The sequence below is a fragment of the Syngnathus acus genome, chromosome 16, assembly GCF_901709675.1.
Source record: "Syngnathus acus chromosome 16, fSynAcu1.2, whole genome shotgun sequence".
In the NCBI taxonomy this organism is placed as follows: Eukaryota; Metazoa; Chordata; class Actinopteri; order Syngnathiformes; family Syngnathidae; genus Syngnathus; species Syngnathus acus.
Window position 1 is genome coordinate 7,000,784 of NC_051101.1, and position 14,033 is coordinate 7,014,816.

The 14,033-nt window shown below is 39.6% G+C and overlaps 2 protein-coding genes across 3 annotated transcripts; both read right to left on the minus strand.

Moving 5' to 3' along the window:
* Positions 1-1,307: 1,307 nt before the first annotated feature.
* Positions 1,308-5,770, minus strand: dtnbp1a (dystrobrevin binding protein 1a). Its single transcript, XM_037274061.1, has 10 exons — positions 5,593-5,770; positions 4,491-4,562; positions 4,230-4,280; positions 4,099-4,159; positions 3,689-3,821; positions 3,328-3,460; positions 3,126-3,148; positions 2,776-2,922; positions 2,495-2,620; positions 1,308-2,252 (listed from the first exon to the last, which is right to left on the minus strand). The coding sequence occupies exons 1-10, from the start codon at positions 5,646-5,648 to the stop codon at positions 1,999-2,001; spliced, it is 1,056 nt and encodes a 351-aa protein (XP_037129956.1). The 5' UTR covers positions 5,649-5,770; the 3' UTR covers positions 1,308-1,998.
* Positions 5,771-6,508: 738 nt separating this feature from the next.
* Positions 6,509-13,663, minus strand: LOC119135887 (protein Jumonji-like). 2 transcript variants are annotated; one of them, XM_037273866.1, is made up of 9 exons: positions 13,447-13,663; positions 12,315-12,431; positions 11,576-12,218; positions 11,191-11,326; positions 10,792-10,970; positions 10,419-10,532; positions 10,036-10,262; positions 9,355-9,897; positions 6,509-8,847 (listed from the first exon to the last, which is right to left on the minus strand). In XM_037273866.1, the coding sequence occupies exons 2-9, from the start codon at positions 12,357-12,359 to the stop codon at positions 8,710-8,712; spliced, it is 2,025 nt and encodes a 674-aa protein (XP_037129761.1). In that variant the 5' UTR covers positions 12,360-12,431; positions 13,447-13,663; the 3' UTR covers positions 6,509-8,709. The 2 variants fall into 2 exon arrangements, with proteins under 2 accessions (XP_037129761.1, XP_037129760.1); XM_037273865.1 differs by having other exon boundaries at positions 6,509-9,897.
* Between the last annotated feature and the right edge of the window lie 370 nt (positions 13,664-14,033).

Genomic DNA, 14,033 nt, shown 5'->3' on the forward strand with positions numbered 1-14,033 from the left:
CGCGATTAATCTAAGAATCGGAAATCTCCCCCACCTCTACACACACACCCACACACGAATAAATGCTTTAAAGTTATTTAATTCCTGGTTTACCAACAGAATGCATACAAAGTGTGCTTGACAAATTGTTCCACAATTTTTCTGTTCACTAAAATGAGAGGTGTTCCAATAAAACAGCATAAGGTCAAGAAGAAACATTCAGTGCAAGCTTCAATGAAGTCCAACATCGAGCAATTAGGTCACAGTGCTCTCACAACGCATTGTCACACATGCAAGATATGAGGAACAATCATATGTCCTATTAAAGGTTTGGAAGACAATTGCTGTCTTTGGTAAATTGAATACTGTGCTGTACATTTATTAGCAATTTATATACAATTAGTCCAATAAATAAAAAACAGATTCAATTTGTTGGTTGTCAAGTGGATAGCAGTTCTGAGGTTGGGATTTAAAATCCAGACTCAAATCGTCTGAGCTTGCCTCTTCTTGCTGCGCTTGTGTAAAATTTCTCCAGATGCTCCACATCCACAAAACGTGTTGCTTAGGTTAATTGAAGAGTCTGAATTGTGACCCAGTGTAAACATACTAAATGTGAATGATTGTTTGTTAAATATACCCTGTGATTGGCCAGCAGCCTTTTTTTGGGGGTACGCCAACTCTTGCCAAAAGTCAGCTGGGATAGGTCACATCTCCTGTCCCGAGTGAGGTTAAGTGATTAAAGAAATTAGTGGATGGAAGATTCATTGTCAATACATATACTGTAACTTTATAACATTGGTTTCTAAATAATTTATCAGCTAAGAATAACTGGTACTAGTGAGGAGGAGTTACAGTGGTCCACAAACACTGAATGAATACATGTGTATAATTCGGGCTGTACAACTATTTCAATATTTATTCGACTATGATTTATTTAAAATGAACCTAATACTGCATCTGATAATATTACACATATGATTTCACAAGGTTCACTTAGCAACCTGTTAGTACACTAATAAAAAGTTTTGCTATCTGGAAGGTAAATGCTGTTGTCTCAAATTCCTCACTGCAACAACGAGACAACTTTGTTGCTCTTAAAAAAAACATTGTCAGAACACACTAAAACAAACCAATTTGAAAATATGTAGAGGCCTTTTTCCCAAATGCGATTAATCCACACAGCTTCGAGACCAAAAATATGAAGACCTTCAAATTAAAATAAGTCATTGGCTCAGTTTGAATGTTAAATATATAGAGTAGAATAGCATGGCAATGACCATTTTAATGGCTTTTTATATGTTAATGTTTTATTCTAAAGAAAATCTTTAAAGTATTTTTGCTTTAGCGAATCATTAACACAACTCAACGGCCTATGATTCCTAATTATGCCGTGTATGTACAATGTTCCTATTTGCATCTATCTTTGAAACACAAATAAAATCAGCATTTATTTATCATGAACATGAGCACAAGGATTGTCTTGTTTATGAATTGTCAAACCAGCTGGAGCAAAATTGTGTGCAAATGGATTCAGTCAACTAGTTACAATAGTGCGCACAAAGGGAAACAAAATTGAAATGATCCGACTTGAGGACATATTTACTTACAAAATAAAATTTTAAAATTAACATTGCAGGACGTCTAAGGAAGCATATTTGGTTCCTTAATTCAGAATGTTTTAATTGCAGAGTGGTGGTCACTGTGATACGCTTGCTTTAAACCACAAGAGGCTTAACTGTTGCTTCTTACGAGTCCTTACTTTTCTCCTATTTTAGAAAGCATTGGTAACAGAAATGTATTTGAACATAACGACAAAAAACACATCCATAGATAAATTACATGCTCGGCACTCATTTGGTGCATTTTTGATTTGTCTATTGCATTGTTTTCGGGTTAAAAAAACAAAAGCCGACTTGCGTTGGCTGAGCATGTTGTCCAAAGTCCAAGTTTGGGGCATTTAAGGTTAGGTTGGGGGTTTAAACCTCGAGATATTTCAGGGCATAGTTGCAAGGTTTACCCTCAGGGCACATCCTCCGGAGAGTCGCTGTCATCGGAGCTCCTGACTTGTTCGAGATCCTGAAGGCCAACCAACGTCATGTCGGGCTGAATGTCCTCTTCGTCTAATTGCACCACAGGCTCATCACTGTCCTCACTGAGGCCATCGCCATCTTGAACACATTTATAGTGTCTGTCTGCCGAGTGGTTTTCTAGGTCAGGGACTTGGCTCAATGGGCTGCTCAAGAATTCCGAGGAGTCGGACTTAGGGTCTGGACCTGGTTAAGATGACAAGCACAGTTAATCACATTCAACAGCTCTGCTAGTTATCCATCCTTGATGACTATGTTGTATGTGTGACCATGAGATAAAGTTGCAGGTTTGCAAAAATGAGCACAGCCTTAAAATCAATCTGGGCTGAATGAAATGGTTACTGCAGTGGAGTTTGCATTATCGCCTCGTTTCCACTTTCTAGATCAGGTCCATTACGCTAATTCGTTTTTCAGGGTAAGTGACTTACCTGAAGTGAGTGACGACCCAGAGCTAAACTCATCACTAGAGTTGAGGAAATTGTCCAATGCTTCCTGGTCTGATAGGTTGGTTACGGTCATCTGATCCAGAACAACCACATCTGCTTCTGTTGGATCTTCAGTCGTATATACAAAGAGGCACAATATACATGAAGCATTTGAAATCCAACTCGCCTTCCCATTTCTAACAATTGTTTACCTTTTCAGCCTCTAAACTATAACATAACATAAAACATGTTAAAGAGAGCATGCTCAGCCATAGAACGTTTACCTCTGTGCTCAAGATATCCAGTGGAACGGTATTTCTCCAAGTCTTGGTTAAAGGCTTCTTCAAAGACTTTCTGTCGTTCCCTCAATTTCTGCTGCCGTGCCTGCTCTAACTTTACAACTTTCTGAGAGTGCTCTGCGTTCAGTTCCACTAGAACACACAGCATTAATTTATAATTTGCTCTTCAAGCATTCCATTGAATTTGTCTCTTTCGTTTAACCTGTCAAAATGTTTACACCTTAATAGAGAGAGTTCAGCTCAGTTTTACCTCAATAAACATATTGTTAAAATAATATTTATGACAGTCAAAGATATAAGCAGTGCCCATGTCAAGTAACTGTAAAGGAGCTCACCTTCTAGTGCCTCCAGTTCTCGCCTGTAAAAGACAAATGCAAAAAGTTCCCATTCAACAAATTTTGTTTCATCAAAGTGAACAAAGAGTGATGGAAAAAGCTGAATTAAACACAAAGGAACGTTTCTTTTTGATGTCGCTACAATTAATTCAAGTTGCAATTTATTGTTAAGTGAAGCAATCAAGTTTGATGAAGCGCATACCTCTTTTTTTTCTTAAAGACTTCCAATTGTTCCATATGCTGCTGCTTGAGTGTCTGTTGTTCACATTGACAACATAGTGTCTCCAAGAAGACCAGCCTGCTCTCCATCTCCTCAAAGTCACCTTCCAGATGAGCTGCACATGGACACAGACATTCTTGAAGCGAAACTACTCAAAATAGGAGTCAGTCCATGTACTACTACTACTACTGTGCTCTTTGTCCTCAGGTGTTACGACTACCTTCCGCTACAATAAGACAAATGTGCACACTCAAAGGACAACCAGAGCGTGAGCGCATGAACCTTATGCTGAACATTGGACACATGCTCAAACCGTATTTCTATAGATAACTGCATATGATACCTATCGATGTAGTGATGGCGTCAAGTTCGCCGATGAAGGCAGGCAAACTTTGGAGTTGTTCCTGTAGCTGCGTCAGTGCTGATCGTCTCTTCTCCCAGTGTGCCGACAGCATCACTACGTCCCCATCAATGGCCTTAAATAGGGCACAGAGAGGAGCAAAATAGTATGACGAATCAGTTGTGTTTTTGGTGTCTTCTCGGAGTAGTAGCCTTGACTAATTTTTTTTTTTTTTTTTTTAAAGCTGGGAGACTATTAAAGATATGAAAATGCAAAATTAAGCCATTTAAGTCCAAAAGTTTTAAGGGTTACCATCCACATCGTTTTCACAAGACAAATTTGTTACCGTGAATCGAAGTGGGAGGAAATGAAACAATAGTGTGTCATCTGTGAGAGAGAAGAACTGAACATACCTCTGCAACCTGAGCACAGTCTTTCGTTTTTTTGTGAAGCAGAAACCAACTCTCCTCGTACCTAAAATAACACATTTTATACTGAAGGCAAAAATCATACAGCGCAGTGCAGCCGGTCTGTCTGTGAGTACCTGCTCAGGATGTCTAGTCCAGCACCGAAATGAGGAAGACTTTCTTCATACCTGAGCAAGAAATATGTCAAACTTAATACAGTCATAAATCAGCTCAGGTTAAGCATTGAGGTTTAAAATCTCTTTGAATATTTAAAGTTTGACATCCCAACCACTAATACTGGAAACATTTGCAGAAAGAATTACCTGTCAGCAACAAAATACTGATTGTATTTATATTCGGTTGCAAGTTACATTATGTTCATTCCTTTTTTAACTGACCTGGACTTCCTCCTGCTGCTGCTGCTGCTGCTGCTTTTGGATTCCTTTGATTTGTCCCCAAGTGTTTTCAAGCTGTTGAGACAGGGGGGAAACGGTTTATACACATAAATCATTGGCAATAATAAAATCATAACAACTGTCGATACATACGACTCGTTTGAAGCAGTTATAGATGAGAGAGGAGAGATTCAAAGTCTCCTTTCATTAGTAGATCCGAGGCATCGTGATCACAGCGTGCATGATGTCACACTACAACTAAGTTTGACAATTCCTAGAGCTGACTCACATTTCTATTCATACATCTACGCTTTGTGCCATGTATTAAATTTTCAACACAGTGGTGATGAGAGGGTCATTGACTGTGTTCCGAATCCCTCGCTGCTACTATAATGTACCAAAGGGTACCACAAAATGGGACAAAAAGAACCCATCCATGGGAGCAATACACAGGATGATACAGATCAGGAGTCGAATGGGTCAGCTTTTACAGCAACCTGTTTTCGCAGATGAAAAGAAAACATAAGAAAGTGCGTATCCAATTTCACTGAAATGATGAATGAATGGTTTAAACATACATGACTAGAAAACTAATCTTAATTTGCCTATCTATGTCAGCAATGTATAGTGACATACTGACAAAATGATGGCAAAATGTAAATATGTTTGGAAGTACTGCCCCAGCGGGCATAGTATTTAGGCATCTGGGCACTGCTGCTTAAGTACATAAGTGATACGTTCCATAATTAATGTCATTTAACAACTACATTCCCCTTGAAACACATTGCTAAGGGAATTTCTTCGCATTTGCCAGCAAACTGTTAAGCTCCATTCTGTTTCACCTTCTTGACCCGACGTCACATGCTCGTCAGCTGAGAGCAATAAACAGGAATGGCGCACATCAACCGTAACAAACCATATCTTGGGTAGTAAAACAAAAAAGCTAATGATCGTAACAGATCGTAATGTTTTAAATGTGTTCGTTTTATGCTTTATACTCTTCACCAAGTGACTTTGCTACGAGCAAACTTTGCTGCGTCCTATTTGTTGTGATATCAATACAATTTGATTGCAACTCACACGCATCGACATAAATCAGACAAACCCTGTCGTTAAATCCTGTTGCACCATGTGAAGTCTTTCTCTGAAGTTCTCGAACATGATTCCACTGTGTAGTTTATCTTGAGTAAGGATGTTGTCCTCTGAGATGAACCCGGTTAACAGTACGGGCTCCTGACAACTCTGTTGTGAGCTTGTAACAGAACCTGCGGTTCGTCTTCCGTTATACTTCTTCTTAGGTGAAAATTTAACGGCATCGAGAATCAATTACTGCCCCCTACTGTCTCAACGTGTTCATGGCGGATTGCTGGCTGGATATCACACGAAATGTGACGTTTGTCATTCACTGCATAACATTAATATCACAGCAAGAAGAAAATGACAAAATATTAAACTGACTAGTACCTTTAATTTGATTTATCCTTCACTAAATCCATGACTTTTGTCTCATTAGTAAAACTATCTTGGGGATTTAAAAGGCATAATTTTCAAAATCCTGCTCAAGCACCTCTGAGCAAGGCAAAGAACCCCAAACTGCTTGAAGGACAACACACACTATTCACAAAACATTAAAGATATTTGGCAGGTGACATCCTTGTAAGTCAATTTATGGGTTGTGATTTTTTCTGTTCAGCTCCTTGTTAGAGAAGAGCAAGTTGTGTAAAACATACTAACACATAAAAACTGTACATATGCATTCAAAGATTTTAGAGACTGTTAAGCTTCCCTGTATAGGTTATAACGTAGTGCCTTTTAGGTTCATCCTCAAATTCCACTCAAATGTTTAACTATCCCTAACTTATTGTGAGACGTGTATCGTTTTGTAGATTTGATTGCTACATTGATATTTTTTTGGGAAAAATTAGGAGCTTAGTTGCGTACCATACAGTATTTAGCATTTACTATACCTACTTGTATTAATAGCCATACAAAAATGTTCAGAAAAAGCACACAGGCAAATATACAAAGACCAATTTTATTCATGAGCACATCACATTTGTCCACTGAACAGATAAGGAAATGTGCAACAGTTTAAAAAGCCTGTTCTACTGACAAGCTGGTAGTACAGCTGCCTTTGCCAAATAAATCGCTCACGACAATCCAAACTTTACATCACGTCATGTAGCAGATGATTTTGTGGTCACTTGCAATACCACACTGAAGTCAAACAAAAGGTTTCCAATGAGAGTCAGAAAGATGTGTCAGAAATGTTCCAGGTTGGGTCTCACTAAAGACATACATATATTTCAAGCCCAAACTATGACTTTTCCCCCTCTATTTGGGCCAGATGATAAACCAACATGTCTCCAAAATGATCATGTGGTATTTGCTTTGTTCAATGCATGCAAAGAGGCCAGAGCAGTGGCAGTAACACTTGTAGCCTGAGACCTTTTTTTTTAATATATATAGATATCTATATCTATATCCACTTTCCCAAACTCAAGTGGGTCAAAAAGAGGAGCCGTTTTGAGGACTTAAGATAGCTATGATGAGAGTTGCAGAGTATCCCAGAAGAATACTGCTAAGATGGCAGATGTGGCAGAGAAAGCTGGGAAAGAGCGTTAAGACACAAGGGGGAAAACTTATACATTCGAATGGAAAAATATCTTGGAAAACCAGTCCTGGAACTTTTCCAACATAGTATCCCTAAAAGTATTTGAACAGCAAGGTCAGTTTCTTTGTTGTTGTTTTTCAAGTTCAGAATACCAGTTTTTATTTCATGGTATTTACATCTAGGTATGTTAAACAATTCAGGACAGAGTACCTTTTGTTCGAACCCACCCACTATTGAAGTCAGCAAAAATACTGGCTCGTGTGACTGGTGTTTCTAGTTACTCAGGTAACTTTGGGTTTCACCAGTGAAAACTGCATTTGCTGTTGAGCAAATGAAAATCAATTGTGTGAGTGTGTGTGCTGGGGGTTGGAAACCATTTAGAACATTTGAAAAATTGGGCATAGCCAGTTCAACAATTTGGAATGTCCAGAGGGAAAAAAAAAACATTAGAGTACTGAGCACAGACAAATATTAGAGTACCGAACACAGCAGTGGATGACAGAAGGATGGTGAGAGCTGTGAAGAAACCCAAATGTCTTAAATACAACAAAACAAAGAGAATGACCATGCTGTTCCAATATTTTTGAAGAGGACTGTACCTTTTAAGTGGTACTAACATGCCAATACTAGTAAGGACCCTTAAACTGAAAGGGCAGAAAAGTAGTGTGATTTTTAGGTACAAAAAGAGATATTACATGGAAGCACCTGAAACCAGTTTTGTTATAGTGATTGTTCACTATATACATTTCATATAAAGTTAATACATAAGACAATTATATTGCTCAAATTATTTTTGCTGTACATATACGTAAAAATCACACATCAGAACAGACAAGTGTATACATGAACATAACATCCTATGTTACAGCGTTATCCAGTGTTGGTTTCAAATTCACTCACTGGCCACCAGATTTTGTACACCTGCACCATCTAATGCGAGTCAATACAAGAAGAGCTGTATCAAATATTTTGCATTTACAAAGACGTTTCATTGATTGAATTTGCAATTACAAGATCTGTCCCCTACATAGTAGGGCCTACAGTAAGCTACACGTACTGTCAATAAAGAACTATGCTTTGCCGTAAACTTTTTTGAATATAAACTACAATTTTCTAAACATCTTTTTAATACTTGTTCTCTATTTTTATAATGCTATACGTGATTGATTTATTGATTGTATTATTTATTCAACAAAATGACTACAGAATCAACACTATAATCATATTACATAATATGATGCTTGCTAGCATCTTGTTTTAGTTCCCTTGCAAGGTAAGTTAATTGAAGACTAAATTCTTCATAGGTGTGAAGTAAAAGGTTGGGTGCCCTGTGATTGGCTAAAACCAGTCCAGGGTGCAACCCACGTTCACCAAAGGTCATCTAGGAAAGGCTCAAGTTCACCAGGGAACCTAAACCGGTCTATAAAAACTGATGACTGGATAAATAAAGACCATTTTTTATTTTATCAATATCATTTTGGAGACAGCTCCCTAAGCAGACTCATTAGATGCTGTGGGTGTACAGTAATGATCATCTCCTCTATATTAAATATTACATATAGTAAACAATGAATCTGTAAACATGTTCAGCCACAGATCAGGTGTTTGTTAGCGCTTGAGAAGGATTCTCTGACTGCTCCTAGTTTGAACTGTTGAGGTAGTCGATTGGATCTGCCTAAGACGTTTTGTCGAGCCCTTGGAAGTGACAGAACAGCTACCCTCCTTTGTTGAGTCATCAGCCCAGCCCTTGGAAGAGTCAATGGCAGAACATTTGGAATCATCAAGAAAGCAGCTGCTGGCTGGTGACGTAAACATGACAATGTCTTTGCTAGCACCTGTTTTAGTTCCCTTTGGACTATGTTTGGCAGAATTATTCGCTGGTGGCTTGCTATGTACATATGGTGATGTCACTGAGTTGATTAGAGCTTTAGGAACAGTAGTGTGTCCTGCAGCTCTGATAACAGTCCTAGCAACTGTAATCCTGGGAATGGTTTTGGAGTTTAGAGGTGACCCCACTGTCAAGTTCCTCTGTAGCCGTTTTTCTCTCACATTTCTGCACATGACCTCACTGACTGGACCTAGGTCAGATTTATCTTTGACCTCAAGAGAAGTGATGCTTGCCACCGAGCCCAATTTCCCAACATCAACTTTGTTCTGCGTGTCTGGGGTAACATAACCGTCCCTTACTAATTTCAGCTCTCCCATATGTGTGTCTTGTATAAGCTCCGCATCGAGGCTACCGGTGTTTCGTACCTCATGGAGAGCATGTTCCACTTGCAGATCTTCCTTATCGTTAGCCTCCGTCTCACCGTTATAGTAGTCACTACCAAGTTGAACATTCCCATTGGACTGTTGCTGTCTGCACTTCTTTAACGGATTGTCGGTAGAAACATGATTAGGAGGAGCTAGAGTAGCATCTGGTGGGAGGCCTCTCCTTCTTCTAGACAATCTCACAACCCCGGGGGGCTCGCTGAGCTGTCTGGTGGCTAAGTTAGTAGTCAATGGCATTTGAGCTGGTGCCCTGCTTGGACTTGTTCCTGAGTTCTGAAGACCTCTAAGAGTCTTGGGGTTTCTGTAGAACTTACAAACTGTTAGGCATTGATTGTGAGGCAGCTGGTGGTTGCTGTGTTGGGAGAGGTGATTGCTCTTGACTTCTGGTTGGCTTTGGGACTGGCCCCTTAGTTTATTGTCGAGGCTTGAGGATTGCTGGCTGACACCCCTAGTTTTAGGCTTCAAAGTTGAAACCGATCTGACAAAGGAGGTGCTATGTTCAGAAAATCTGGCAACCTTGGAGACCTGGAACGTGAAAAGATCTTTTAAACACAGTCATATCGGATATGGGTTGCTTCCGAATAATGTTACAAAAATATGGGAATTTTCAAAGTTGGAATATTTCCATGGGAATTACCAGAAATTCCAATCAATCTCACAAACCTTTTTATTTCTTCTGAGCTGTATGGAGAAGTGCCTCGATCTCAGGTGGTGTTTTGAAACGTCTTCTCCCCTGCCAGACTCCATACATTCATTCTTAAGCCTTTGCCCTGTCTCCTCCTTCCTCTCTCTCTCCCTTCTCCGCTGTGCCCGGGCAGTTAGATGGCAGAGGGAGCTTCCCTCTGCAGAGTCAGAGCTTCCAAAGTTCAGTGACCTACAGTCTGGCCGCTCTATAAGACAACACACACAAAGTCAAATTAATATTCATAATAAGATTTAACTTTCCGTGGAGCATTTTGTCAAGTGGTTGGGATGAGAATCGACATCTCCAATTTGCATTTGATGAGATGGGAACATTCTTATCACGTGTCAAAGTGGAAAGGCACCTGTTTGCATGATGGTGTTCTTCCTGTCAGCGACAATCTGGGAGTGTATGGAAAGATGCGAATTCAAATCCTGTTCACTCAAGAAGGCCATGCTTCTTGGCAACGCTGCTGAACCTGAGGTCATAGTGAAAATTCACTTCATTTCGTAGTGTCTTCGACAGTGACCAGCGAAAGAACAATTAGATGCTAAAATACAGATCAGGTGTTAAAACCTCTTACTCGAGCTGTGTTCACACACACACACACATTTTGATTCAGAACAAAGCATAACATACTCAAAGTGTGTAAAATTTCACAATTTGTCCTGCCTGGTTCACCTGGCATCAATTTAAAAAATTGCATTGAGATTATGAATTTCATCATGAAGACTTACCTCTGAGGCAGAGAAAAGACAGGAAGTCCTCGGTTTTAGGTCGACGTCTTGTTAGACTGGTGACTACTGCTAGTTTATGGTTGTGTCTATACTGTGTGGATGACATCAGAGGTGGAGCAGGAGAGCTGGGTGGGGACTGGGCAAATTTTCTTTGCGCTTGCAGCCTTGGCCTGCATAAGCTAACAAACAAACTTATCTGAATTAAAGGTTAATTAAAAAAAAAAAAAAAAAACTTGCATGTGAGGACTAAAACCCTTAGGCAGAATAAAAGTATGTCCTCGCGTCTTTCCATGTCTGACATGATAATGACAATTGTTTGTCCATCATTCTTTCATACACAAAGACACACAAAATAGTATGAAACCATGAAAAAAAGACAACAACACAAGACTCGCTGACCTCCTGCTATGTGGGTCATCCTTGTCACAAAAGAGGCTGGCAGGGTAGTGCTCAGGGCGCGCCTCCAAGGACCAACTCCAGCTTGAGCTGCCTGACAGCGAGGACGGACACTGACCGCTACCATTAACCATGGAACCTAAACCAATGGGTACAAATGTTAGTACCTGAACAAAGATGAGCAGAGAATTCATGCTCACCCACAAGACGACAAAATCACTCTGCATTTTGCTTCGTTATGCTACATCCCAAAATGAATGAAGTGTGTATTGATAGTATAATCTGATAATCCGTTTTAACAGCTTGGTTGTAAAATTATCTGACCGTGGCGTAATTTCTAATCCAAATAGAGTTAGAGACTGAGAAATCATATTAAATTGTTACTGACCCCTGATGCCTTTGGGAGAGCGCGACCTCTTCCCGGCCTCGACTGGAGTCCTCGTGAGTAGCTGTACATTCTTGGGCGGCCTCCTATTTTTGACTGAGTGCTTGTGCTGGCTTCTCTGTGGTTGTTTTGTAGTGTTTGTGTATTTAGAGGTCAACGTGGATGATGAATTAGTCATTTTACGTGACCGTAATGTCCTGGTTGAGACAGCCTTATTGTGCGCATGTTCTTGTAAGCTGGTGTGCTGCACAGTTTTTTCTCGACACAGTTTTGGTTGCGTGTGAATGCGCTCTTCTGTCTGAGTTGTTTTGCTTTTTTGTGAATGCGTATCCTGAGACAACTTTGATTTGTGCACTTTGTTGGTATGACCACTTTGCTGTTTTGTCTTAACTTGTGTGTTTTGCAGGCTGTGTGTTTTTTTCTGCATATTCTGCAATCTGTGTGAGACTCTTTGTTGCTGTGGCTTTTGATTTGACTTTTGTGGTTCAAGCGAAAGTGGAGCTTTTGATACGTGCTTGCGTTTGTGCCCATTTGCAGGTAAGTGTCCGTGTGTGGCACGGCGTGTGTCTCTGAATTCCCTGAGGGAGAGGAAAAGAACTTTGCGCACCAGACGCTCCTCACACCAAGGCATCCCATCGCTGATGTCCTACAGAGACAAACCACAACATGCAAGGTCATTTTGAGTTATCACACACTGCTCCAAACGCATGGACAGTATGCGGTACGTGTACATTTTACTCACATATTTTTTTTTGATGATATTCCGTTTGGGTCTGTCTGTACTCATCTTGCACAGTTGACATGAATGACAGAAGATTTTTTTGCTTTGCTTTTTCTGTCAGTGTGTAAATCTTGTGTCCTGAAAAAAAAGAGAACCCAGTAAATTGGAATATTAATCTGAAATTAAAAATAGAAAATAATGTATAATTACCACCCCCATTCGGTTTTAATATCAGTTTATTGACCTTTATGGGTGTAAAATTAATTCATTGTTTTGATATATGTAGTTTTAAGTCAATTTTATGAATTTTTAATGAACACAATAAAAAATGATTGGAAAAGGTGTATCTGATTAATTTGTGATTCTATTGTAAATTCAAATTTATTTTGTCCATCCATCCATTATCTGAACGGCATTTCCTCACAAGGGTCACAGGGAATTTATTTTGTATTTAATTCATTTAATGTGAAAACATGAGCACATATACTGTAGACATTTTAACTGCTGTATTCACATTATGTCCACGTACGACAGTTTTGACATTTGACACTCACTTATTAATGTTTGTAAGTGAAAATGATCCGGTAAGTGAATGTTCATCACAACATAAAGGGTTGGAAAAGTGACTGAAAATATTTAACCGTAATTCGGACATCAATCTGGATCACTACTTCTCTTGTCCATTGAAATATTCAAATTTGCACTCATAATGAATAAATATCAATAGCTGATTTCAATCATTACATATTTTGACAGCAACGCAAGTCAAAATAAAAAAATCTTTAAACGATGTTGTCAACTACATGTCAATGAAATATCGCGCACATAGATCTAACTGGACAACGTCTGATGATAGGCCTCATAATTTAGGGAGGCACAGTTAATCATTGCAATAGGTTACTTTTGTCATTTTGATTGCACTTGCATTACGATAACGTAACAAGATTGCTATCTGCCACTAAAATCCATTCTACAGTATAACATCGACGTAAGTGTGGATGTCGACTTTGACGTTCGTCTATATACGACTCCGAGCAATCTTAAAATATAGGATGATAAGGGAGGTGAACTGGAGCGAACGTGTACGGCAAAATTCTGGTCAGAGTCGTTAAACAAAGCAGGAATGAAACAATGGGCCGAATAGATCACCCACCTCGAACGGGATAACCGGGCTAGCGGTGCTACATCGTGAGCCCTGCGCCCACTTGGGTTTGTAGCAGTAGCAGACAGACCCGCACGGACAAACCTGGAACAAGACACATTTGAACCCCCACCGAATGCGGCTCGTCCGTGTGAAGGTTCCACACGAACACGGCCTGGCTGCGCGTGCAGCATCGTGCGCATGTGAAAGGCCACTCTTTTCCGGTCTCCCCCCTGGTGGGCGTGGCCTCCTTCTCCCGGCCGAGCCCAACGGGAAAGTCAGCAACATGAGCTCACTCTACTGTAATCTGAAATCTTATACTATACAGTATATATTATATCTTAAAAAAAAAAAAAAAAAAACCTGTGTATATTTGTACATTCTCGGTTTTCTTCGTGTTGACGTCCTCCTTTTAAATGAGATTTTTCTCATTGGAACTCCTGTTTTTTCGTCAATGAGTCAAAGATCAACGACATTTATTTCCCTTTATCATTTTTCCCATCTACATTATTCATATAACATGATTTTATTTAATAATCGGTTGTGTTACGTGAGTGGGTACTCATAGTAAAACAAAAAGTACAGCTACTTCGCGTTTC